Below are 27,488 nucleotides of genomic sequence, written 5' to 3' on the forward strand. Positions count from 1 at the left end.
TACACCTGCAGACCCCACTAAATTGTTTAGATTGCACTCTTTACTGTAGGTCAGGGTTGTTAATCACCAGAACGCCCCAGGGCAGTCACATACAGCCTTATTTATGGGCAAATCAAGAAACTGAAATACTCAACCGTGCCTGATTAGCTGCACTAATATGCTACTTGTGGCTAATTTCTGAGCTGCTTAATTCGCAGGTGTTTGCCCCAGCCAATAAATCATGCTTTCTACCTCCTCTTTGCACTCATGGACCTGCAATGCATATGTGGAGCCTGTTTAAGTGACAAGCAGGAAATAATTGATGGTGCATTAAATCACTCTAGTGTTTAGTGAACTGGCTCCCCTTTGAAACAAGCCTTGCTACGTTCCCACTCCCAGGCTCATTTCAGTTGTTATTGTAACCCAAGTCTTCTGTGCCACTGCTTGCAACCTTTCAAAGGTACAATGTGTACATTTCCTCGTTTTTATTTGTTTTACTTGTAGAGCACACTATTTGCATAAGACATCGCTATTAAATTTTCCACAACAGCTAGTCGTCAATGCAGTGAAGCAGAACAAAATTGTACTGACTGAGAAGTTGAAACGGAATATACCAGGAGCCCTAGCAGCTCCAGCCTCGCAGTTTCCCTTTAAACATTCTGAAATGAAGCTGTCAATAAATAGGGGTTCTCAGTCATGTTTTATGTTGATCATCATTAACTTGCTAGTTTTGATATTTATTTTTTTTCTGCATTAATGTTTCAAGCAAGAGAAAGTAATCTGAAAGTTGAACTCATGGAAACTCTGAACTCTTAACTCAAAGTCAAAATTGGGTAGATTCATGTTGCTTCTTGTATTTTGACGCAAAACTGTGGTTTTCTCAAGGGATGCACAGAGAAGCAGGACAATTTCAAGACTTCAACTGAAAATGCTGTCTACTGTATCCTGGAGGGCCTGAAGGGAAGGCCTCACACTTCTTCGTCCGTCTTGCAAGATTTTGTTATATCCCATATTAATATGTGGTTGCCTAAAGCAATTTTTACTGTAGTGGAATCTCTGTTTTTCAGCTTGCATTGTAACTGAGATGGGCACAGTTCCTCAGGGAATTCTGGATGAGTCTCACAAATCTTTTTTATATGGCTTATGGAGAACCTTTTGGAGCAAAGGATAAGAGCCAGAACTCGAACACTTCTTTCCATTCCAAGGAATCTGTTATCAATGTCCATGATAGAATTCTTTTGTCAGTATTTTGGGGTCTAAGTAAAATAATCTCAAAGTAAAGGATTTCAGCAAATAAGTAAAGATTCTATTTTTTGAACATTTTTACTGGCTGCTTACACCTTATTCTTAGAACAAACAAATTGAAACTAATGTGAAATGAGGTTGTCTTCTTATTAGTGTATCACACAAAAAGAATAGATGTGTCCTGCAAGCCACAGTGTTTCCGAGTTTTCTGGTTATAGCTAAAAGTGGGGATTTCTGTAGAAATATTTTCTGAAAAGTGATATTAACTTAGCAGCATGTCACAGTGTCTGAGGCACATTTACCTCAGGCTTTCTGTCTTGCTGCTGCTAAGACCAGCACTAAAATTTCAGCTTTCCAAAATCAAGGCAGCTAGATAAAAATAAAAGAAATAGCAAAAAGCATAAAATTGCTACAAGTAGTACAAAAAGTTTTCAAGGAGAATGTATTAGACTTTCATGACAAATAAGAATCACCCCTGCCATCAAAAAAAAATGTTTCTCATAGCTCCAGAGGAAACCATATTGTTAAGCAGAAAAGGTAAAGGAGACAATGGCAAATCTGGAAAAAAAAAAGAAAAAAAGAAAAAAAGAAAAGAAAAAAAATTATCCTCCTTAGTTATATCCGACTAAGGAAGTTTTAAAAATAATAAATTGTGAAAAATTAAGTTTAAAATCACAGTTAGACATATCAAAAGAGTTTTAGGACTAACTTCCTAAAAGCATAAAAATAATAAGAGCATAACCAAAAACAAAACAAGAAAATGTTTTGTTTTCTTTCAAAGCAAGAACAAACGTGAAGCTTGATATGTAATCTATAAACAGAAGGTCAAAGTTTAAAAAGAGAACTTAAATGCCCTGTACTAGCCATTGGTGAAGATGCAGTACTGAGTTACATGGTCTTTTAGCTTGACCTAATAAAATAATTTTATGCTCTTATCATCTGAGGTTATAAAATGAAAGTTCTGCTGTAATGGTGTTCATTCTTGCTTTTCCCTGCTTTCCTTGGATGCCAAGAACAGGATCTGTGAGCTTCTAGAGAAGCTGTAAAGTCATGTTTTCCCACAAACATGCAAAATGGTTAGGTTATGAAATGGATTATAAGACATTTTTTAATACATTTGTAAATTTTAAATCCAGAAAGAGCCAATATGTTTACCCAAAGTAATTTCCTTTGCTATACAGTTATAACATTTTTCCTAAGTTTCCTGAAATCAAAGGAATTGTTCTTTTCTATTAAGAATTTGTTTAGATTCAGAAACTAGAAACAATTTGGGATATAAGATTTTTGTTGTTGTTGTTATTTTTGTTTTTTAATTTGGCATACTTTTGCAACTTTTTTTAGTGGTAATTCAGTTATAAAAGCTATGTGTGAGATTTTGCATTTTGATTTATCTCAGGCACATTGAGAGGCTATTAAGAAAAATTTCTAACAAACAAATGTGAGTCATAATGTTTGACCTGAAAAATTTAGGGTGAGATTTTCAAAGTTCTTCTATATTGCATTTTCGTAAACCAGCCTGCCAGCCCCAGTTTAAGGAAGCATAAATTTCAGTAAGGGGGCATGACATTTTTCACCTATTCATCAGTTTTTTGCTTTCTTTTTAATATTTAGATTGCAAAGATGGGTAGTCAAGAAAAATAAAATGCATGCATTTCAATTTCAATTAATATCATTTCAATATAACAGCATTATATTTTTGACTCAAAAAAATATATATTTTTGGAAGTTTTTAACGCCAATAAAAAAATTCCCTAAAAAGTCTTTTCATGGAAGTGAATGTTTTGGGTTTGTTTGTTTTTTGTTTTGATTTTAGTTAAAATGGGCTTTTCACTTGCTTATGGCATTTCGTGAAAATTTCACAATCTTCTTGCTAAAGACTTTTAAAGTGTTTTCTCAGGGATTAGGTTATTAAAATTCATTATATAATCAATACCACACTTTTATGAAAAAGGTAACATTTTCTACAACATTCAGTGGATACTGGAGGTAAATAGTACTGTTGAATTGAATGACATTTGAATAAAAAAGTGCAACAAATTTAAACTTGATAATAATGTCACAAATAAATAACAGTATGACTAAAACAAAGAGAATAAATCTATACAGAGCTTCAGCTCTTCATTTAGAATCTGTTGGAAGAATTTCTAGGAATAACAAATTACCTTTGGGCCAGCTAAAGACCATGAGGAAACTGCAACTCCATTAAATGAGGACAGGGGAAAAATACATATATGCATTGCCATTATTTCTAATCTGACTTGGTATTTTGAATATATTAGGAGTTTTTATGTCAATCTAGAGTAATACTCAGTATTACTGAGTAAGAGTAATGAAAGCTTAATGCTCATTGGCTCAATTCTGAGTACTTTTTAACATCCAAGACCTTGATCACATGATAAGTTGAACACTGAAAGCAGTTCCTGAAACCTAACCTTTAAATAGATTTAGTTTTATGTTCTTTTAATTTTCACTACTTTTTAAGGCAAACTACTGAAATGTTCATTAGGATTTTCACACAAGGCTCAGCTCAGGATAACAAATTTACTTCAGTTATTTCTGTTTACATTTTTCATTTGTTTCCCCACTCATCTTGTTTAATAAAATAGATAAACCTATGCCTCATTTATGTTAACTTCATACTTAACAGACACACAACAAACTCTGAAGCAAGGGTAGTCACTGGTGATTTTCAGACCAATTCATCACACCCATATAATAGTCTGGAAATCAAGCCTGAAGTTTCTGTTCTTTCAGGAAATAAATAAATAAATAAATATATCATAAAGTAAAATTTACTTAGAAATATCTTTAGACTATCTTGATTTATTTATTTTTTAACCAACATATGCCCTAATTCAAACGCCAGTGAATTCAATAAAGAGATCCCTCTTAATTTCAAGGGTTATTGAAGACTCCCAGGCCTAAATTACTAAGTATTCACTTTTAATGACATTCCAATGTAAAATAAAAAAAAAATCTAAAAAAAAAAAAGTTGAAAGAATGTCCTCCAAACAAATATTTTCTAAAATAAAATTGTGTTTTACAATTGCAAACATTCTGAAAGAATATAAATTCCAAAATTGGATTCCATCTTCAAAAAAAATAAAAATAAACTAAGCACATTCAGGAGTAGAAATCAGAGTTAAGATCATCCAGAAAGCATTACTCACAAGTGTAAGCAGAAAATAAAACAAGCTCCTACTTTATGCAGTCTTAGAGAGGTTTATTAGGATAAGGGGTAACATTGGCTTGTGATCACTACTGGGTGATCTTGTGATCACTCCTAGCATTCTGGTCAAGTTCTCTGAAGTTTCACTACTATTCTGAAATAGTGGTGAGGAAAGAGTTAATATTGTTTGGGTTCTCTTAGTTATTCCTCTCCATATTGCACTGTTTTACAAAATGAAACTAAACCATGTCATTTTTATGATTTCTGATTTTTCAGAATAATTCTGAGAATACACTCTGAAGAGATCTGTGCTGGAAGCAACCAAAAGATATTTGCCATTTAAACACATAATAACAATGATTCCTGTTACTATTGAATTTGATTTTTGTTTGCTTCATTCGCCTTGAATTATTTTCCCAGAAGAATACCCACTGTATATTTCATCACATTCTGAATAAACAGCAAAGGAATAATGTATGACAATTCAAAAGAAAAAAAAAAAAGAAAAAAAACGAAAACAAAAATATATAATGTAACTTAGTAACACTACGTAATTGACATATTGCTGAAATGTAAGCATTGAAGAGGGATATGGGAACGTCAAAAAGTGCAGTTTCTGTATTTAAGAATTAAAGGTGTGCCTGCCCTTACTGTCAGAATACACTTTCAGGAGGCAGCAATGAAAGTTTATATTACAAAGGTCACTCAGAGAAGAAGAATGTCACAAAGTTAAGTACATCCAGGGAAGATCAGATAATAGGGAATATGTTTTTCAAAGCTAAAATGATAGATTGCAAGAATAGTAAAATAGAGCACATGGCAGATAGAAAGGGAAATCAAAACAAGAAAAAAATAAAATAAAATAGAAAGGTAATACAATATAAGTGAAGCTGTAGAAATCATAAAAGAAATGCCTGGAAACAAGAGGGAAACTTATTGAATAAAATAAAATTTATTCAGAGTATTCAGATGGCAAGATTGAGAAAAATAACCAGCAGAGTGGCATCTTAGCTGATTGCAAGATGCTTGACGAATACATTTAAAAAAAAAAAATTGTCATGTGTTTTCATATAACACCATATGAATAATTTAACACCAATGCCAAGATTTATGAAACAAGTATTATCAGTGAAATGTTAATGCCTGAGACAAGAAATTGTGGGGGCTTAGGGTAACTATAAGTTCTAATTTATAAAAACTTACAGCATTAACACAAACTCCTAACACTGGGACAAAATCTTTTTGGATTACCACAATATTAACAAAGACGAAAGCTTGATGATATCTGGAAATTCTATTATAGTTATCATTTAATAAAAAAATTGCCAACCAAAATATGTATAATACTGTCAAAGCAATATTTATACCGAACAGCAAGCCTAATTATTTTTACTTAAAATTACACTTCATTTGATGAGCCCATCCTAAAGTGTTTCTTTGTGCTGAACAAGAAATTTTATGATGTCATTAAAATGTTACCGACACAATCATTATGTAATGCCCTCAGAAAACCTATAAGAAAGGGCATGTGCGAGCTGATTGATTTGCTTACTTGCATGCCTGGCCACAACATGAGTATGTCCATTTACTGTGGATGGCATTTGTTGCATCTAGACAAAAATAATAATAATAATCATCACCATGCTAGGTTTTCCTATTACACATAATATCTGGCCTTGGTCTGGACCACGAGATACCTCCAGTTACAAAAATACAAGCTTTGTGTCAGCCCACGAAAATACATCTTGCTGTGGAAATGTTGAATCCCAAATGTTTGAAGATTCTGGGGTCAACCCATCACACCTTAGAATTGTGAATGTTACTGTAACAATTGACACTATGCAGGGAGGAACACTGGAACATTCCTGCTTTTGTGTTTTTCAGACTGCTGTATATCAGGCTTGACTACCAGTAACAGTCATCTCTATTTTTCTCTTTCTTTCTCTTTTTTTTATTTTTTTTCAGTACATTGTGGCTCACTTTGAAAAGCAGCTCTTATTTTGAAACAGCAAAGAGATGAAAACTGGTAATAAAAAATGGATAACGTATTAATATATTAGACAAACATCACAGTGCAGTATTGGCATACGACAGTAAGGGTGGGATTCAGAGTGATTATTTAGTTTCTTTGCACTGGTGTGGTATAAACATCCCCCCCAAACACACACACACAATATAATTAGTCTGCAAGGGTTTTTTTACTTCTCTGTCTATGACTAGTATTCTAATTTCAGTAGCCATGATTTATTTTCATAATAAAGGAAAATCTGCTGATTTGTTAGCCACAGATTTACTTGGCCATCTGTTCCAAAAAGTAATAGGAAACAGGAAAGGAGGTCATTTACATGGTCATCTTATCCTTCCACCTGCCCAGGGCCACCTCTGTTTTCATCATTCATGACAGACACTTGTTACAAGTCATTTGAAAACTCACATGATGAAGATCCCATAACCTCCATGGAAGAACAGTACACTTGTTACTTTAAGAGAAGCATTTATTTGTTTGTTTTAAAGCATAAAGTATATGTCTTTTGGTGAAAAGGAAAAAAAGTTTATTCCTATCATATACAAAACCAAAGCTATCATGCCCCTCTTTCTCTAAGCTAAACACAGCTTCAACCAACCTTTACTTATAGGTCATATTTTCTGTATTTCTGATCTTCCTCATTCCTCTACTAATTTGATCTACCTCTTCCTAAAAGCATAGTGTTAACAAACTGAATGTGGTATTCCAGCTGGGACCATTCCAATACTGAAAAGGGTAGAAGCATTAGGTCACAGGTCTTTCAGGCTATATTCTTGACAGCCCACAGTGGTAGCTGTCTTTTTGTAACACCATTGACATTGTTGACTCAGGATGAGGTCCTCCTTACATACACTTCTCTTGACTAGCCAGCTTGTTTTTGTGCAACTGTTTATTCTTAACTAAGCACAATGTTCTTATGATTCAGTATCTTTATCTTTTCAATTTGTCAGAATATATATATATATATATTAATTCTAATCATGCCAAAAACACACTTCAAGCCTAAGCACATATACAAATTCCTTAAACATCGTCTCAAGTCCTTGGCCCAATTCTCAAGTGACAAACTCAAACCAGGACACATCTCCATGAAGTCTCATCCACTGTAGTCTTCCACTTTGACAATCAACCACTAATGTCTAGAAACAGGGCATGGTTTCCCTTTTTTTTTTTTTTTTTTTTTTTTGTGCTACTGTTTTAATCTAAACCTTATTTGCCGAGCTTTCATGTAATACCATAGTGCAGAGCATCTTACCAAAGGACAATGTCAATTTCTTCTCTGCTTTCTACAAGTCTTTTCACTTATCATGTATTTGTTTTGGTATTTGTTTCTCACCATTTACTGTTGGGTGTTTGTTCTTCTCTGTTATCAATCCTTTGATTATTTGGTGCATATTTTTTTCTAGGAACTAAGTTACTGTAACCAGCATATATTTCCTACTTCTTCCTCCTTTATTTGTTTGCATCTAAAGACCTGCTTTGCCATTTTCTCTTCTTCTGGAGCTTCCAAAAGGTGTCAGAGAAAATGGCTACTGCCTTGCAACTGCTTCAGTCAGATCTAGAGTGTCACGGGGTGATTTTCCTCTGGCTCTGGCTCTGGATTTACAGTACCTGCAGAACTGCTCTCTCACCTGCTCTTTCCCTACTATTGTCTGATTTTTTTGCACCCTGACTGTGATAACTGTGTGGTCATAGTCATTACTTATACTGAAGGTGGTAAGCTGCCGTACTTCCCAGTAGCCTTTGTGTTACAGCACATCCATAATTATTGAAGAGGTAAAAGAATAGCAGCAGAGTGAACTGTTGCCAAACTAGTAGACTATGTTTCTCTTTAATTGACAAGCGTGTTCTTTTACATTACTGTTTCCTATCTTTTGCCTGAAATATGTCTTACAGATAAAGGAAAGCTCTCTCCTCTATCTCTTCCCATAAGTCTGTGTTCTTCCTTTACTTCTTGATTTCTGTTACTGGGAGCTACAGATCTTGCATGATCTAATGAGATGAATGTTATAAAGTGAGAATGGGAAGCTGTGTGCTTTCACTGAACTAATCTCTACCCTGGTCTAAGGGGCTTATTTGCAGCTGAAAGTCCTGGCAGTCTAGAAGTAAATGCCTCATAAAGAATTATTTAATTTAGTTAATAATGTTTGAATCAAGTCATTCTTCATTTTCCATAAAACTAGAATAGGCTAGAAGTAATTCAATTATTTTTTACAAGTACTAATGAATAAAGTAAATGTGTAATTTCCAATAAATTACATAGTTACTTGTGGTGTGAAAAATTGTGCACTCAAAACAAGTAAAAAATGTGTCACTTTTATTTTTATAGTATGTCCTTTAGAAGAGATATTAAAGCACTGTTTACTTTATCCCATGGTACTCTATAGAAAACTGTAGATTAATTTTCCCTCAGAGAAGCCATACAGTATTTCAACCCTGAAAGAAAAAAAATGCCTCAGAGAGAATCATTCAGGTACCTTGTATAAATTCTTCGGTAATAAGAAATAGGTATTTATGCACTTCACACATAGCCTGTATCTTTTGAGGAAACATATTCTTGCCCCATTAAAGGAAAGACTTGGATTTTTTTCTGTCTGAGTCTTTTTGCCCCAGTTCTAATTAAAATGCAAACTGAGGCATAATCCTGCCCTCTCAAACAGGGTTTTTCTGTTCTGAAGCATGTGGTTAGACTTTCTTTTCTCTGGGCAATGGATAGGACAGAGGAGTCATGAAGGGAAAACAGGGAATGAAATACCACTCCTGCCATGCACTTCCTTTCTCTCCTGTTTTCCTTCCAAAGCTCAAGAGAATCTCTATGTGTTCATGGAAATGACAGAAGTATTGATTTCATATTCTCAAATATAAAAAGAGGCAACTTAAAAGAGTACAGTGTTTATAAAAATGTGACTTACTGCAAGCTGGGATCCCTCTTGGCATACCTGCATGCAAGTGCTGTCTGTGAGTAATGCACCCACTGATTGTGCTGGTACACTGGGGGGAAAGAGGAAAATACAGAGATTTAGAAAATATGTATCTCAGTAACCATAAATGAAGCAAATCTACTTTAGCTTTACTGTGACCTCCAGGAAGCAGAGCATTAACTGCTTTGATTTATCACAAAACTGGAGCTTGCATCCAGAAATGTAAGTGTGAGATCATTTACTTAAAAGCTGTAGTCACCACCATAATCTTTAAGGAGCCAGATCCTTAGGCAAGGTGCTGATGTGCTAAGGCCTAGAAAGCAAGTCAGGCTTCCAGGATGCTTTACAAATATGGCAATATTGACAGGCTGTAAATTGGTTTCTTTGTGTATGCTTCCTAGCCAAATAACCCTTAAGGAAAGCATGATAATAGCACAGATCACCAAACATATTTTACTAGGCCTCTGTGCCTGAAGATGTAAGTCTTCAGAATAAAATAAACCAGCTATGCTAGTTTTGAAGACAAGGTATTCTTACTTAGTTCTGAAATAAACCACCATGTGGCACAATACAATCTCCTTCTCTGCAGGAGGCTTTGCCTACAGGACATGAAACCAGTTCCTTCATAGATAGCACTAGCCCCAGTGTAGGAGGACGGGCATTGATTCAGTGAAGTACTGGCCACTGAGACAGCCCAGAAAAAAACAGTGCCACACATTCAGATATAGACAGAAGGACATGATTTGTAAGACCTCCAAGCTCCACATGTTTCTGTGTTGTAGAGGTGAACGTAGTTTTTGCCAGAATTTCTGTAGGTGTAATGACCCTTTGGCCATAGCATTTGCACTTCTGGTAGAGAGAATTTAGATTGTGACCCTGGTCAGCTCCACTGACCATCACCTTTTTTCCCATCACCTTTTCCAAGTACATCTCATTACTGCATTCTCTGCCTTAAAGCAAAATTGCTCAGAGAACTGATAGTAAAACATTAAATAAGTGTTGAATAACTGTTCACTTCTTACAATGACTCTCCAGTATCATTCTTTCACTAATCTAAAGACACATAAATACAAAGCATGCAGTGAACCAGCTTTTACAAAGGAGGCAGGATAACTAAATAGTAAAATAATAATTATATTTAAAAAAAAAATAGTTTGTTTTTCAGTAACCTGACTCAGAACAGAATCTCCAAAACTAAATAACAAATTATCAGGTTTTGCACAGTTATATACTGAGTCCATAAAATAGTGTTTCTTATTGTTAGAAATGCCTGAAGTACCTTATCTTCTGTAATATGCTAATGGCGCATGCTGATTTCCAAAACAGTAACCAGTGTAGGGTAACTGCTGGAAGATATAAAAACATTTACATAGATGAACAAAACTGTGTGTGGTAATGTATTTGTAAATCTATCTTTCAGATGTCATTTCCAGACATGAAGACATGATAATTGCTCTGTAACTAGCTCTAATTAATTAGGACCCTAAAAAGCTATAACAAATTGCCATCAACATATTTGAAAGCACTTTAGAAAGATATTTCTGGATTTTTCACTCAATATAGAAATGTGGTGATAATTCAGTTATTCATACTCCTTCTTGGATTTGTTTCCACATGCTATATCTAGAATAAACTAAGAAATTATGTTTCTTTCTTAAAAAGATCAGGGCTTTCCAAGTTTCCAGTACATATTTACTTTTTAATTTTTTTTCCAATGGGGAGAGAAACAGAGCTCCACAGCAATTTTAAATGTATTTTTGCAAAAACCTACAGCAACGTAAATCAAAATTGAACCACCCTAAATTAAAGGGTTCACTTACATATCCTATATCCTGTGTACATAGAAAAATATTAAATACTTTGAAAGGAATTCACAAATACCAGAAACTGAACAAGGAAGAACTTGAACTAGCCAGTAAGAAATGGTGAGAAACAGGACATTCACAGTCCTGGGCAGAAGGCAGATGAGTCCTGGGTACCCAACGCAAGGATCCCAGCAATTCCCTTCTGCCAATACAGCTCTCTGACCCCTGATATGAAGTCATACACCCTCTTGTTTCCACTTTCTCCAAACCCAAGGATTTCGCATTCATGACTACTCTATGGTCCAGCTTCAACAACAAAATGGAGAATCAGTCCTTCCCGGACAGCCTCACAGAGACTTGGTGGTTATGCTGCACGTCTATGGGACATGAAAGCTGTGAGCCTGAACCCATTCAGGCTGAGCCACTTTTTGATCCAGCTCAGTCACTTGTTGTGAAAGCTCAGCCAAGACAATTAAAACATCCCTGGTCAATATACAGTAAACCTAAGCATCTAAATCATCAAACTAAAATCTACTCCTGAAAGGTGTTACTTCATTTCAAAGTGTTTTAGTGATGAGTCATCTTTTCGGTACTTTTTTTCCTAATAGCGACATATATCCAAAACAACGAGTCCCCAGGGTCTGCATTTTTAGAAGATGTTCTATAAATGTTTTCTCAGTTCCTCACATTATGTTCATAGAGCATAATATTTTAGTATGCTATTATTTTTGCTGTCTTAAAGTTACAAATACGTAAGTAGCATTTATATTGTTTTGTGCAGATGTAAATCTTGGCAGGAAAAAGCATGACCAATACAAATTGAACAGTTTTAAACATTTGTTTGACTTTTTAGAACACAGTTAACCCTAACTTACGAGTGCTTATGAAATCTGACAGTTCTGAATGGAGATACAGAGCAAAATTTCTTTTAGAATAAGGCCACTTTCTCATGGAAATTGGCTCTTTGTATTCCTGAGTTATTCCCTTTTAACTTGCCTTTTTTATGTGAAAGGTATTTTTAAAAAGTCTTTTTTTTTTCCTTTTTATGAAGTTGAAAGACTACTTTGCAAACATTCTGCTTTACAAAATCAAACCAAAACAAACAAACAACAACCAAGCGTTATGAACAATGGTCAGGAAAATGGATATGACCATAATTTCAACTCATTTTTTTCACCAAAACATGGTGTAGGCACTTTATTCACTTCAGCACATATCACTTTAGCTAGGGGGAACATAGGCTGAGGACATTTTGTCCAGTGTAGCAATGTCACACTTTGTCATAATATTTAGAAAACAAGAGACGAGCATTATGTAAAAAGCTTGAAAACTATGATATCCGGTTAGAAAGCAAATCAGGAGTCCTACCCACAGGTATGCTGTATGGAAATGGCACATGGAAGCAGTTCTCACTCTCCCTTCCCCACGTCTGCTGTATCCATCTCTCCAGGATTCCCATTTCTGCCATCTGCATGAGCTCCGAGCATCCCCCTCATGAGAAAGCTACATTTGCTGCTTTTGTACTGCTTGGTGAGAAATATTGATCAGAACCATTAGCTGCACAAGAGTAGAAGAAACAGCAGCTCCTAATGCTTCACCTGAAACAAGAACAGTAGCTCAGTTACACTACTCAGTGCCCACCTGTGCCAGTTTGGCGAGCAGATTGTTTGGCAAGCAGATTGTTTGGTGATGCTGACTGAGGACTGCTGCCAGCAGGTCAAAGAAGGTGATCCTTCTGTTGAAGCTGCAATTAAAGTGGTGTGTACAGTTCTAGGCTCCTCTGTACAAGAGAAATGGATCAACTGGATGGGGTCCAGCAAAGAGCCACTAAGATGATTAAGGGCCTGGAGCATCTCCTTATGAGGAAAGGCTGAGAGAGCTGGGACTGTTCAGCCTGGAGAAGAGAAGGCTTGGGGTAACCTTATCAATGTATATAAATACCTGAAAGGAGGGTGTGAAGAAGACAGAGACACACTCTTTTCAGTGGTGCACAGTGACAGGGCAAGAGGTAATGGGCACAAACTGGAACACAGAAATTCTGCCTGTGAGGATGACAGAGAATGGCCACAGGTTGCCCAGAGAGGTTTTAGAGTCTCCCTTCTTAGAAATATTCAAGTCATTTGGACCTGGTCATGGTCAAGCATCTCTAGGTGGTCCTGCTTGAGCATGGGGTTGGACTAGATGGCCTCCAGAGATCACTCCCAACCTCAACAATTCTGTGATTCTGCAAAATATGTCCTGAGTCAGAAGTAGGGAAAGGTAGCAAAAGCCAAACATTGTAGGTATGTCTCTTGGACTTAGCCAGGAGGTCATCAGTTTATAACATACATGCATACATATATATATATATGGGAAGGAAAGGGAGCGTATCCTCAATTCCCCCTCTCCTGAAGACTTTTCCCCACAAGATTATGTGCTCACTTAGCATTTGACAGAGTTCATTTTTTTTAAGTCCTTAACAAAGGGACTGTGCTCTCTGAAGACTTCCCTCCATTTCCGAAGGATGTCCCTTCTGAGTTCTTCATCTCATGAATGTCCCCCATGAATAATTTCTCCTCCTAAAGTCAGTATTCCCCCTGAAGGCTGATTCACGGCAAGAAAGTCTTCCTCAAGTGATTCCTCTTCAGTGATTGAGGTGCCATGTTTATGGGAAAAAAAAAAAAATTAAAAATCTTTTGAGAGTCTCAGGGCATTGATATCTTGAATCTCAGCAAATTGCTATGGGGTAGAGCATTCTGGTGTTATCTGTTCATACCAGAAGGTGCAGTCTTATAGATTTTTATGTTAAGATGCAAAACAGTGGCACCTGGCGACTCCAGTTCCTTGAAGAGAAACAGTATTTTTGTATCAAGTCTGTTCCATTCCTGTATTCATCAAGTCACTTTGCTGAGCAAGAACAGATCAGTTAATTTTTTGGCCCAGCTTGCTGCATAGCCATATTAATCGGAATTTTCCATGAAGGATTTATAGGGCACAGTTAAAATTAAATATACTTGCTAACACCTCTGCAGAGGAGTTTATATTAGAAAATAGATGAGGACTAACTGGCTTCCCTTTAGAAAACAAATGTACATGTATACACTGCACATTGCAAACCAGGTAACATACACTGCTCAGGGTATGATTTAAACACAGAGAAAAAAAAAATAAGGGAACGAAAAGATCAAGAACTTATATTTTAAAAGCTTCCAGTTGTCTTTTCCCTTTTCTGGAAAAATAATAATGCAAAATATTTTTCTACTTGTTTTCTTCCCCACAAACCAGCTACCTCTCAGCCACCGGGTGGTGAAGTTCCGCTCTAAATAAAGCATTGATGGTATGAAAGAACAGCTGAAAAAAAAAATGACAGTCAGTTCTGACTGTCAATCTACACATTTAATGAGAAACTCTGCTCGATTTAATGAATCCTGGTGCTTCAGTCTACCATCACTTTAAGTAGAACCTGCATACACAACTACGTGGTGTCAATTTGGGGCGCACATTATGGCAGTGCAATACACCTCTGAAAGAAGAACTTCATTTTCTGAACTATTAACCATATAAGCAATTGTTACTAACTTACTGTGAGAAATGTGTCTGAAAATGCATGTGTCCACATGATTGGCTTGGTGAGACAGATTGAAAATGTTTAATCAAGACCAAGTAATTCCATGTCTACAGTAGCAGCTAGATTAAAAACAATCAAAAGAAAATAAAATGCACTATCACTTCACCAACAGACATGTTGGGTGAAAGTCTAATTGGTTTCTAGTTGAAGATAAACTAACTTTGCTGTGAACTGACTAGTTGAAATCTGGGGGCAAGAGGGGGGTGTTCATCATCTTGGACTTGATCTTTGACTCCTGAGTCTGATAAAACTTGAAAAGGAGTACTGTTCTTTGGAGTTTGCATTTGGGGGGAACGGGGGCACAACACGGAAGAGAACAAAAATAAAAAAAAACCACAACTTTTTCAAAGCTGCTATATTTCCTATCAGAACTAATAAGCTGGTAATAACGCCTAGTTCAGGACTGTTCACTCATTGCAAGAATATGGGCATAAAGTCACCGCTAACAAACACCTGAAATTTTGCTTGTGTTTATCAGCACAACCAAAACACTCAGCTTGTTTTAGGGAGCCCTCTAAAAGCCTGGCTTTGAAATTCCCCACAGAATCACTGACTTTAACAGTACCTGAGCACTGACTCGGGTGATTGCAGGCCATAAGCAAGCCCGAGCCTCTTCCCCTCCACCCACGCTCCCTTGCACAAGCCCATCCTTGCAGCCTCACAATGGGCTGCAGCCTGGTTCTTCTCTGCATGAGGCTGAGAACCGGCCAATGCAAATACAAGCTGGAGAATTTAGGTTGTGTCACGTAGCAAAAAACAGTGAGTGGAACAAATGAGTCAAGCAGCTCAGAGAGCTGGAAATCTCTAATTACCAGACCCAGTCAGAGACAAACACTGAAGCTGGGGCGGACTATTTGCACCTAGTGCCACTCAACGAGGGCGACAAGGAATTTATGAAAGGTTAAAGAACTTTCCATATGTAAAACTTCCAGTGGGAACTCACCGGCCAAGCTGCGAGGCTTTGGCAATGCTGCCACCTGCCGACTTCTTGCTCTCCGCTGTTTATGTCAAGACTGCTTTGCTTTTTTCCACGCTTACTATTTCTGCAGGCAACATAGGCTGGTTTTGTTCTCCTCACCTGACAGAATTTGCAGTTACTCATTGAGATTATAACATTTACTTGAAAATTTCTCTTTATGTCCTTGGGTTGTTGTGGCATTTTCTTGTCTGCCGAGTACCAACTACCCTGCATACAACCACAATATCACCCGTGGGAAAGATAAACATAAATATCAGACAGCTATTACTTGCCTTTGTTAAATATAGCCTCCTCTCCTAAATGAAGCTTTCACTCGTATCACTTATATAGCTGTGGACTATGGTATATTCCTTGTCAACATGTCCCTTATTGCTTGATTATCAGACTGTTAAAAACACTTTTCTTATAAAAATACCTCTCACATAAATACAAAAAACTTCCACATCAAGCTCTGTTAACAAAACCTCTATACTAGCAATAAAATCTTAATTATAAAATTTACACAAAATTTGTATAAATGTATACAAATGCATACATGCAGGGATAAAGGATTAATAAAATTAATGAGAGAGAGAGAGAGACAGAGAGAGAGAAAGAAATATGACCTGACCATATTAAAGAAATATTTTCTCTGTGATTTGCTGCTTCTGCTTTCTGTGGACATCTAGTTCAATTTAAAAAGTGTGGGGGGAAAAAAAAAAAAAAAAAAAAAAAACATTGCAACAGTATTCCCATTGCAGGCTTCTGATTGCTCTGTATGTTTGTGTGTAGGATGAGACTAGAGCACCAAGGGGAGAAGAGCGGAATTAAGGGACGAGCTGCTCCGGCATCTACTCTTGCTGCCCAGCTGTGCGGCAGAGCAAAAAGTCTGCTGCAGCGCTGGTGGACTTGCAGGGACATTCGAGAACTGTGCCTGGACAGCAAGAAGGACTGCAAGAACCACTTGGTCAGCACGAGGCGGGAGTGCATCATTTCCATGCTCGTACAGTCTCATTGTGAAGGAGGATCTGATGCAAAAGTCCTTCCAAAGAACTGTTTGGGTATGGCAATCTGCAGCCAAACTCTCAAAATCAATTCAGCAGCTGTGCCCTTAAGTGAATATTGCCCCTCTCCAACACACACACATTTTCAGATAGCTGTTGAAAAAATATCACAAGGGATTTGGAGGAGAGTATGCTGGCCCTTCTCCCCCAAAATCCTGATTTTGTTTAATTGTGTGTGAGAGACTGTTTGGGATGATGGCATCCTGTTTTCATTTAGCTCTCTTCTCTGCACTTTCTTACAAATACGTCTGAATTTTCATGTTCATGTGTTTCACATACCAGCATCAGACTTGCTTGTGCTGCAAGTACATCTGGGCCAGAACCCAGACACAGAGTGCTTTTGTCTCACAGGAGCGGCAGGAGCCAACCCATCTGTGTATCACAGAGTCGGGAATCAATTGCTCTTTTCAGCTTGCCCCATCCCAAAACCAACCTACAGTGGTCACCCCATGGCCAAACCCTAGAGGCAGCACGTGGTAGTGGCAACAGCCTCTGACCTCAGGGTGAAACCACCAGCCCTTGCACACAGTCAGCCCAACACAAGTATGATTTTCATTTCTTTGTTCCCAGTTAAGGAATCTGCACCTGAATTTTAATTGTGAGAAAATGTGCCCAATACAGAGCAAGAGACAGAGAAAGCGTGCCCTTGGAGGAAATCCTGCCATAGTTATTTGGCCTAAATCCCTAAATATCTTACATTATGTTTAATCATTATAAGACAGATAAACTAAGGGTAATGACTGCAGCAGTGGACAAGCCCTGATGATTAGCTAAGGTAAGGTACCTAAGGGTGTGCATTTTAAAAAAAAAAAACATTTGCATAACGATGTGACTGTTTAAAAATTACATAACAGTACAATAAAACTGCCAGAGAATGGCACAGTCCAGCTGCCTCAGGTTAGCTGGTGTGGTCCTGAATCTCTCCACCAGCTGCTTTCTTTTCTGAACTGCTTGTCCACTTGAAATGTAAAGGCACACTTTTCCAAACTCCACCGGCTCTCACAGTTTTCACTTACATATAAAGCCTCTGGCAGGCTGCATGCTGTTTTCTCAGAGAAACATTTCATACCTGTAATATATATTAGCACCTTAAGAGTTACTGCCAAAGGAATACCAGCATTTACAGATCACCTTTATCTACTGTTATGAAGTTGTGTGCTAAATATTGCTCACAAATGTATGTGATAATGCAGATTGTGTAAAGCAGTTTTCTCTTAAAAAAAAAAATAAATCAACGCTGCCAACCACCTGCTAAACTCTCAATACATCTTAATGGTTTAATTGAAAGGTGAGCTGGATTGTTAAAAACCAGTTACCACTAATGTGCTCTGCACTCCAGCTCCAGCACTACTATTTATGATTTTAAATCTGCATTTAAATACCAGTCATTAATTATTCATCAGTAATTAAAAATTAGGGGAAGGTCAAATGTAACCTCCTATCCATGACTCATAGAATTGAAGATACTGAGCACTGAGCAGTCTGACCAACTCTAAACATTAGGCTTCCTGTGGTACATTAAGAGTTATGCAAGACCAATGACAAACGGATCACCAACTAGTGGAGTTCTTTAACAAAAAACTGCAAAAACATGATGAACTGAGTAAATAAATGATTGTTTTCTAAACAAAAAGTGCTCAATTTCATCCCAGTTTCATTTTGCTAAAAAGAACTTTGCTACCATGAATTCTGAGCTGCTGCCAGGACTATTGTTACGTAGCAGTCATCATTTTGTATTGAAATTGATGTTTTTTCTAGAGAAGTTGCAGATTGGTTCAGAAACATCCTTTTACTTTTCTGAACAAATGAATGCAGCTTCTATAACATGTAAGAGGAACATCTTACAATGGATGCATGACAAACTGTCCCTGAGGAGACTTTCTTCAAGCTAAAAAGATAAAGTGGTTTCCACTTGGCAAAAATTCACTATTGTTTTAAAGAAGCAAATGGAGGGGGAAAAATGTATTTTATGTTTACTAACCATTTAGTAAAAGAAAATTCTTCTTCAGAAATAGGAAAAAATACATTACAAGCTGAAAAGCAGCCCCCCCACCCCAACACCACCACCAAGAAAACCAACAGTTTTTATTGAGAGTGACATGCCTTCAGCTTATTAGCAGGGTTTACACTATTTACTCTATTTATTACTTGCAAAGACAACAAAGGGAAGAAAGTATGGAGAAGTAGCCTTTTCTCCCAGTAAAGCAAATTGTCTAAAGAACATCACTTTTCAGTAGAATGAATATGAAATAAATAGGTCCAGGGAATCCATTAGCATGTAAGCAGACATTTCACATGAAATTTGTGGTGGCACGTAGAGAGAAACACAGAAGAGAAGTATTTGCATTTTTTTAAATCCTGGAAAATAGAAGTATATTTTAGCTATGTCATAACCACTGTAATACTACTTTCACACAATAGTTTATAAACCAAGCTATTATTAAGTGATCTGTGAGTAGGCTGGTGTATTTTTTCCCAATGTCAATGTAACTCTTTCCTGAGGAAATGTACATTGCAAATCTAAAATATTTTGTGATTGAATGAATCACAAAGGATTCTTCAATGGCTGAGGCATACTTTTGCTTCCTCTCCTCTCACATATTTGGTATTTAATCTGTTCTTGAGCACATTAGCCTCATCTTCTCTGCCATGAAGTATCTGTGGAAGCTGAAATATGCTGACTCCTCTTATGCTTTAACTATAGCCCAATTAAGCTTCTGCTTCCGTAATATTTCCATGGGCTGGAAATTACAGGGAAGAGTAGAATGGCATTGTCCCATAGCTGTAATGAGGATAAACACAGGGTTAGGAAGAAAAATACCTTTAGCTGGTAAGAAAACTACTTTATTTTTTGCAAATTAATGTTGGATGCTATGGACATAGAATGAAACGGATATAGTGCTCTAACACACGCACAAAGATGTTTGCATGCACAATTATCACTCTGAACAACAGGAAGCATTTAAGAAGGGTGTTTGAATGACATTTATTCAAACTGAACCCTATTATCCCTGTTGAGTAGACAGATTGGACATAGGTCTATTAAAAAGAAACAGTGTTTAAAACAGTTAAAAATGCAGCACTTAATTGTTCATCTCCAATATATGTAAGGTCATACCTTATGTGTGGTATCTATGTATTGACTACGTACTGATTAAAATGAGTTTAATATATTACTTTTCTGGAAAGTAGGTACAAATGAGTCAGAAAAAAAATTGATTAGTTCTGTTTTGCAGGTATCAAATGTGGGAAAATTAGCAGTGATCAAAAATGTTCTTGTTCTGCAAAATACACTGCCTTCTTGCAGTGTTTTAAAGTTTGTTTAAATATGCAATGCAAGGAAATCCTACGTATCGACACAGATCTTGCTTCCATCTGAGGTACTGTAAGCCACTGTTGATTTCAGTGGAGGCAGGATCAGGTTCTTAGAAATGATAACAAACCAACTCTGAATTCTCTTATATTTACCAAAGATAGTTGTCATCTTTGACAGAGATGCAGAAATGGCAAGAATATCTATTCATATGCTTTAGACAGTGGCTTTTAACAGCAGGAAAAAAGATATCAAAGGGGCCAGCTTTACAAGCATATGCAAGAGTCATATTATAGATGACTTTTCTGAACAAAGGTTTGCAAGATCAGGCCAAATTAATTGTGAGGCTTTCACCAAGCTTTCAGATAGTGAGGAAAACGGGGAGAAATGGTTATTAAAATGGTATTTTTAAACTTGTTGCAGGGTACTGACGGGGTTTAAATTAAAGTACAGTTGTTCAATATCCTTGAATTAGTACCTTTTTATTAACAGACAAAGAGCACTCCATTAAACTTCTGTTTCAAATCACACTTCGTGTCACTAAACAATCAGAGCATATTTTCTCTTTCTTTTGACCTTGGCAATTAACATATAAACTTTCAAAGCACTACACTCAGACCTCTGAAAAGAAATATGATACAGAACACAATTAGTGACATAAAGATGAAGGAGACAAATAAAGGGTATCTAAATATAAAGAAATTTCCTAAAAAGTCTTCCTGAAAATGAGACAGTGTTATTAGAGATTAGACAGTTTAAAGTGAAAAGACATCTGACATTTGCATTGATGCTGTAGTAGTGTAGCTCTGACTTACAGTAGGTGTAATTAGAGCACTCACTCTGTGGAGGAAGAAAGACCTGTCACTCTTCGGCAAAGCCCCAAGCAAGGCAGAACAGCTAACAATGTCTTATCCTTAAATTACGCTTCTGTTATGAAAAAAAAAAAAAAAAATTTAGAAAAACAAGGTTTGAGGTGGATTGTGTACTGTTAGTAACCGAACCTTTCTCTGCTTCTCTGTTAATATTATTACAGCAAGTCATTACATATTTTTTTGAAGCCCAGAGGACAGCTCAAGATTCATCTGATTGAGTAAATGCACTGATAGGATTATTTTGGAAAAGCATGATGTAAGCAGGCTTTTTCTAATAGAATGAAACCCCTCAAGATACTCATAATTAAATTGATTAATTTGGCTTGTGAAGGTGCACTGTGTCATCTGATTTTGGAGGTAGACAAATATCCAAGAGTTAGAATATCATTGCCTTCTTGTCCTTTATTTACAGATAACGTACTGTTGGCTAACATGGGAAACATCTCAGACAAAAGCTTCTTTTCAGCTGAGCTTATTGATCAGAGTTGTAAATTTTAGTTTTCTCAAAGCCTGGACAGGAAAGAAGTTCCATGCATTGGAAATGGCTTTGAATGTTCTAAAATACATGAAATGCAAACAGTTCAGTTCCTGTTCAACCTTGAAGACATCCTCTGTAAACCCCACTGTTCATAAAAAAATCACCTCTTCTTCTAAGAGGAGTTTAGACAAAACAGATGAGGTTCTCACTCTTACATGACCAGGCACAGAGTACATGATAACCACAATGATGCCTTCCTCTTTTCTTGCAATGCTATTGATTTTTCTGTCATCTGCCCTCAGAGATGCACTGGAACTATTTTGTCATTATGTTGCTTGCTGTGAGACACACGAAGGACAACAAAAAATCTAATGCTGCTCTCTGAAATAGTAATCGTTTTACAAATTTCAAAATGGAGATTGAGACTTCTTGCCAGAGAGTTTCGTGAAGGGTAGCTGACTTCCAGGCAATGGCCTCACACCTTTTCAGGCAAGTAATGAAGGTTTTGTTTTCTAAGGATACCTAAACATTGTCTATTTAAATGGAGCAATACCTTTCCAGGGAAGTTGAAAACAAAACTAAAAATTATTGACAGTTTCAATTTGTAAGGATCCTTTTGGCTACAGCGACAACGAAGAGAATGTTATGGGCTTCACTTGCCAAACTCAAGAAAATCCATAACTGAAATCTATGCCAGCAAATGAAATATAAGGCACATAAGCAAAAACAATACAATATAATGTAAAAATCAGAGCTACTTGGCCAGTAATCAATTTAGGACTACCAGGAAATAAAGCAAACTGGACCATCAAAGAAGAGTTTCTGAATAGCTAACCTACTTCTGTTGAGTAGGCATTGCATTAAAGTTGATCGTCATTTGAACTACTTATGAATAATTGATTCAGGAATAATTTCACCAACAAAAATCTCCAAGTTCAATTTGCTACGGTTTGTGGAACATATTTATATCCATTTATAACAATGCTAATCGACAGCAATCCAGACTTTGGAACCCTTAAAAAATTAATTGAACATCACAAACTCAAATACAGTCGATCAACATAATCTAATAGAGTGTCTTCAATAGATTACCTAAGAAAGATCAATCATAATCACAGGACCCTCAACTATTTCTATTCTCCTGTGGTTATTAAAATAGATGGGATTTGCCAGTATGTCCAGAAGATTAATGAATCAGATTTCTGGTAGATCAGAGTGGGAAACTAAATTAGGAACAGGTAGTTCTTCAGAAGAACACTGAACAGCAGTCTGTCCTCACAAGCAGTTTTTGTCAAGAGTTCCATTTGGAGTATCTTTGTTGATCACAATAACAGAAGCATGACCCCAAAATGAACCTAGATTCCTGTAAGAGAACTGTACCTACAGTTGCTCCCCAAGATGAAAAAAAAAAAAAAAAAAAAGCAATCTTGAAATATCATGTCATCTTAATGAAAGATTTTTAATTTTTAATTATTAATCACAGAATCACAGAATTTTAGGGGTTGGAAGGGACCTCGAAAGGTCATCGGGTCCAACCCCCCTGCCAAAGCAGGTTCCTTAGAGCAGGCTGCCCAGGTAGGCGTCCAGACAGGCCTTGAATATCTCCAGAGAAGGAGATTCCACAACCTCCCTGGGCAGCCTGTTCCAGTGCTCTGTCACCCTCACTGTGAAGAAGTTCTATCTCATGTTGGTGTGGAACTTCCTGTGCTCCATCTTGTGGCCATTACCCCTTGTCCTGTCCCCACAAACCACTGAGAAGAGGTTGGCCAAATCCCTCTGTCTCCCACACCTCAGGTATTTATACACATTGATGAGATCCCCTCTCAGTCTTCTTTTCTCCAGGCTGAACAGACCCAGGTCTCTCAGCCTTTCTTCACAGGGAAGATGCTCCAGGCCCTGTATCATCTTTGTGGCTCTCCACTGGACTCTTTCCAGGAGATCCCTGTCTTTTTTGCACTGGGGAGCCCAGAACTGAACACAGTACTCCAGATGAGGCCTGACCAGGGCAGAGTAGAGTGGGAGGATCACCTCCCTGACCTGCTGGCCACGCTCCTTTTAATGCACGCCAGGATCCCATTAGCCCTCTTGGCCACCAGGGCACACCGCTGGCTCATGGTCAACCTGTCGTCCACCAGGTCCCCCAGGTCCTTCTCCTCAGAGCTCCTCTCCAGCAGTATTTATTATTAATTAATGAGATAATATATTTCCTTTTTCTTTTTGAATTGATGAGTGAATGCTACAGAAGTAGACATTTAGTGTCATATTAGTTATGGACATACAGACAGCTAAACAGAAAATGTATGTGCCCTGCAGTCCTACACTGAATGTCTACTTACATACAACAGGAGAGATGAAGCATATTTAACTCACTGCAACAACAAAAGAATGATGAGTTATAAGATCTCTGGGTTTCATGTATATTTACATGAGAGGACACTAAATGCAGAGTGTCTTTTCACTTAATACTGTCTAACTTTTTGCTGTTATCTATCTCCCTTCCCACCCCAAAGGAAATTACATTGATTTCATTATAAATACATTTTTATGTACGAGTGCATGTGCCTTGCTATGTAGGACAGCAGCACAATGAAAATAACATCGCACTTGCAAATCCAGAATAAATATGAGAAGGGTCTCTAGTAAAAGAAATGGTTACAGCACAAGCTCTGCACAACCAAAAAACATACCCTGGTGTACCTGAAGTGATGGGGTAAGGTACTACGTCTTCTTTCACCTCATAGGCACAAGAGACACAATGTTCAGTGACAGCAACACTCTTCCTCCTCATAGGCCCTTCACATGATGATCAAATTGGTGGCTGGTATGGAGCACCTCTGACATTGAGAATAAATTTTGGCTACAGAAATCTGAGTGTTACAAAAAAAAAATTCAAGAAAAGAAGTAAATCCCAAAAGAGATCTTAATAGAAAAAATGTACTTTTATTCTACTTCTCTAGTTCTGTTCAGTTTGCCTTCCTAACCAATTTTTCAGGTTTCCTACACAGCTTTATCCAAGAAACTGATGTTACAAAACATCAGAGAAACTGTTTACAAAACAGTTGTATTTATCACACATCTTTGCTCAGAAATGAGCCTGACAGAGCAACATTGACAAATAATTTGGAAAATTACCATGCTCCAAACATCACTTTCAAGAAATCCCTCTTGGAACAGTCCAGTGAGTGCTAAAAGAATCAGCAGCAGAGTATTATTCTTGCTTTCACGGAAGAGGGCTACTGGGCATGAAGGAACTGCTGCAATAAGCATACATTTTTGTGCATGTCTTCCTTTCCAAATTAGTTTGGTAATTATGTGGCTAACCCTTCACCTACCAGGGAGAGGAGAATCCCTTCAGGTTTCAGGAGTGCAACAGCTAGCAGAAGAGCTCCTGATGAGCCAGCTTCATCAAAGCCACACTGCCATAGAACCAGAATGTCAAGGACAGATGAACAAGGACAAGTAAACCTCTGCACCAACTGAAAGCATCCAGCGGTTCTTCCTAGAATCAGATTTTCATGTTTGATGGGTTCTCTTTGATACAAGAAAAGAAGCAAATCCCAGGTGAATTATATGGTGAGAATGTTACCAGGTTTCATGCCTTCACTGCCTCTTAAAATGACCTGAAGAAAGGTGCCCTATAATCTAAGAAAGTGAAAGCAAGTATTTGGAGATTCTGTAGCAGGAGACTGGACCCGCACCTTATAAACTACATAAACAAGGATCCCTAATTCTCCACTACCAGTGCAAAGAGAAGACTCAAATGTGTTGTGAAGCAAGCAGACCAGTCTTTCAACACTGAATTTTAACGGCCATAGTGAGTTGCATCTAAGTAGTGCACTTTGCATCTAAGTAGTGAGCAGAGTTAAGTGTGGTACCACATTCTCCCCTGCAATGCAATGTCAGTTCCAGTGGAGAAGTAGTCTGGTTCTTGCTTCCTTCAGCGTGCATGCAGCAGTCATCATTGGCTGGCACATAAGTAAACCACACACTTCCAAGGCTACTAAGGTTAAACCAAATTTGTGATATGAAGATAGGAAAAAAAAATTTGGAAGTTTGATCTTCAGATCCTTTTTAAGATAGATCCTCCTGAGTTCAGGCAAATTACGCTGTTTAGGACTAATACTGAAGCAGACATAAGGTTTGAGAAAATTGCCTTAAAAATGGCAATTTTATATTGTTAGCATTCTTCCTATAAGGAGATTCACCGTTTCCTTTGGTGATGCTTGAAATGAACCAGGATCTAGAACCACAACCCCCAGTAACATAGTGGCGTGAAGCCATTGTATTTATAGAAATACATTTTCTACATACATAAAGAATGCATGCCTCAGCACCTACATTTTCCCTTTCCTACTTCATACCACTTTCATTGTCAAGGTCTGGCATAAGTGTCTGGTTTGGCAGAACACTGAGAGATGTTGTCCTGAGAGACCTCTCCACTGTGCCTATAGGGACAGGGTAGCAGTGAGGTTCCCCCTTCCTAAGACACTCCAGAGAAGAATCCTGTTGGGAGAAGCAAAATCATAGCAGCTGCTCAAACGTGGTCTGAGCAGAGGGGAGAACTAGCTCACTGGAAAGCAACCACCTCCTTAAGTAGGTCTGCAGACACAAGTGAAGGACAAGCTGGAATTTTGCAGCCCCTCTCAAGGGGTCCTTTCCTCATAAATGAGTCTCAAAAAAAAAAAAAATGGGGCTGATACAGGCTGTGGATGACAATGAGACATCTTTTTGTCATCCATTTCAAACTGTTCTTCAAAATACTTAGAAGTATATTTTTCTTCATGGTCATTCAGTATTTTTAATGTTATGACATGCTATGCAGCATACTGGTAGGAGATTCATATTCTCTGTTCAGGGATGGAAACATAGAACTGAACAACTGAAGAAGTTACAAGACTTTTATTCAGGGAGTAATGTGCATTGTCGTGGAATACCAGGAGAAGACTCGGATTATAGGTTTATCTGTCCCTTTTTATGGGTGACCTTGAAAATGCTTAGAGAAAGCTGGAGAGAAAAGCAATTACATTTTTGAAATTACACACCACTGTTCTCATTCATCTTGATAAGCACTTTTAAGGAATCCAAAAAAGGCTGGAATAATGCTTTTATAAGAGTTATAGAGACCTTGGTTCTGCAGAGTCAGTTTTAAAATAAATGTAGATGTACAAAGATGAATTTTTATTTCCTTTGTGTTGCTCAATTTGGCAGCTCTAAAAAAAAAAAAAAAAAAAAAAAAAAAACCTGCAATTCTATACTGAGGCAGTTGGCAGTTGGAAAAAAAAAAAAAAAGTGTACAGGATTTTTTCCTTGTTCTGAAAAGATATACAGCAACTTGGTTTCTGTTGTGCAGCCATCCCTAATGCATCACAAGAACCTGCATTCGTCCCTTTCTGTGTGTTTAGAAGTGTGACTGAAGTGTTGATAGGAAGCTGCATTTATAGAAACAGGATGGTATGCAAACAATAGGCACAAGATCTTAGTTATTCTTATTCCTGCTCTTTAAGCTCCCCCGTGTTCATTTAGGCATGATCTGTCTTCGTGTCTCTTTTGCTCTCGTTATTATCTTGCCTTACCAATTAGGTAAGGTACTGAATGGCCTGTTATTCAAGCCTGGGAGGGCCGAGGGTCAGAAGGAGTCATGCTTAATGCTAAGCAGCTGTGAAATGCTAAAGGCTGTAAATTCATCAGGGCAGTTGGCCTGGCCCACTGCAGGGCAACGGGTGTAAGTGCTTTTCTGCTTGAATTACGCGTTGAACTGCGCTAGCTTTGAAATGCCAGCATCCACGCTGAGCTCAGAGAACGCTCTACAAGCGCAAAGCTCCAGCCTCTGCTCTAATAGCAGGAGCAATAGGGGTTATATTTGGAAGCTCTTGGCAGCAAGATAGAAAAGGAAACTTCAAACATCATTCTGCTTCTTTACTGAGGACCCCCTTAGGAGTACTACTGGGAGGAATTGTGTCGACCTGCCACCGTTAATAGTCACTCAGCAACCCAGCGCAACCACCGCTCCAGAATCAATGTGCAGCAGCTATTCAGTAGCAGTACCACATC

The 27,488-nt window shown here is 37.5% G+C and overlaps 1 protein-coding gene across 10 annotated transcripts in view; it reads right to left on the reverse strand.

Moving 5' to 3' along the window:
* Positions 1–27,488, reverse strand: part of LOC308190113 (uncharacterized protein) — a 252,343-nt gene that overhangs the window by 127,844 nt on the left and 97,011 nt on the right. For 6 of the 10 annotated variants that reach the window (XR_013946902.1, XR_013946903.1, XR_013946906.1 and 3 more), the window contains 3 exons: positions 24,125–24,304; positions 12,514–12,743; positions 9,332–9,410 (listed from right to left, as the gene is read on the reverse strand). Coding sequence is in view for 2 of the 10 variants with exons in the window: in XM_080581083.1 (XP_080437209.1) it covers positions 9,332–9,410 (79 nt within the window). In the remaining 8 variants the exon portion in view is untranslated. The remainder of the gene's footprint in view (positions 1–9,331; positions 9,411–12,513; positions 12,744–24,124; positions 24,305–27,488) is intronic. The other 4 variants (XR_013946904.1, XM_080581083.1, XM_080581084.1 and 1 more) reach the window with 2 other exon arrangements.

This window comes from Anser brachyrhynchus (assembly GCF_964034855.1).
Source record: "Anser brachyrhynchus genome assembly, chromosome: 2".
In the NCBI taxonomy this organism is placed as follows: domain Eukaryota; kingdom Metazoa; phylum Chordata; class Aves; order Anseriformes; family Anatidae; genus Anser; species Anser brachyrhynchus.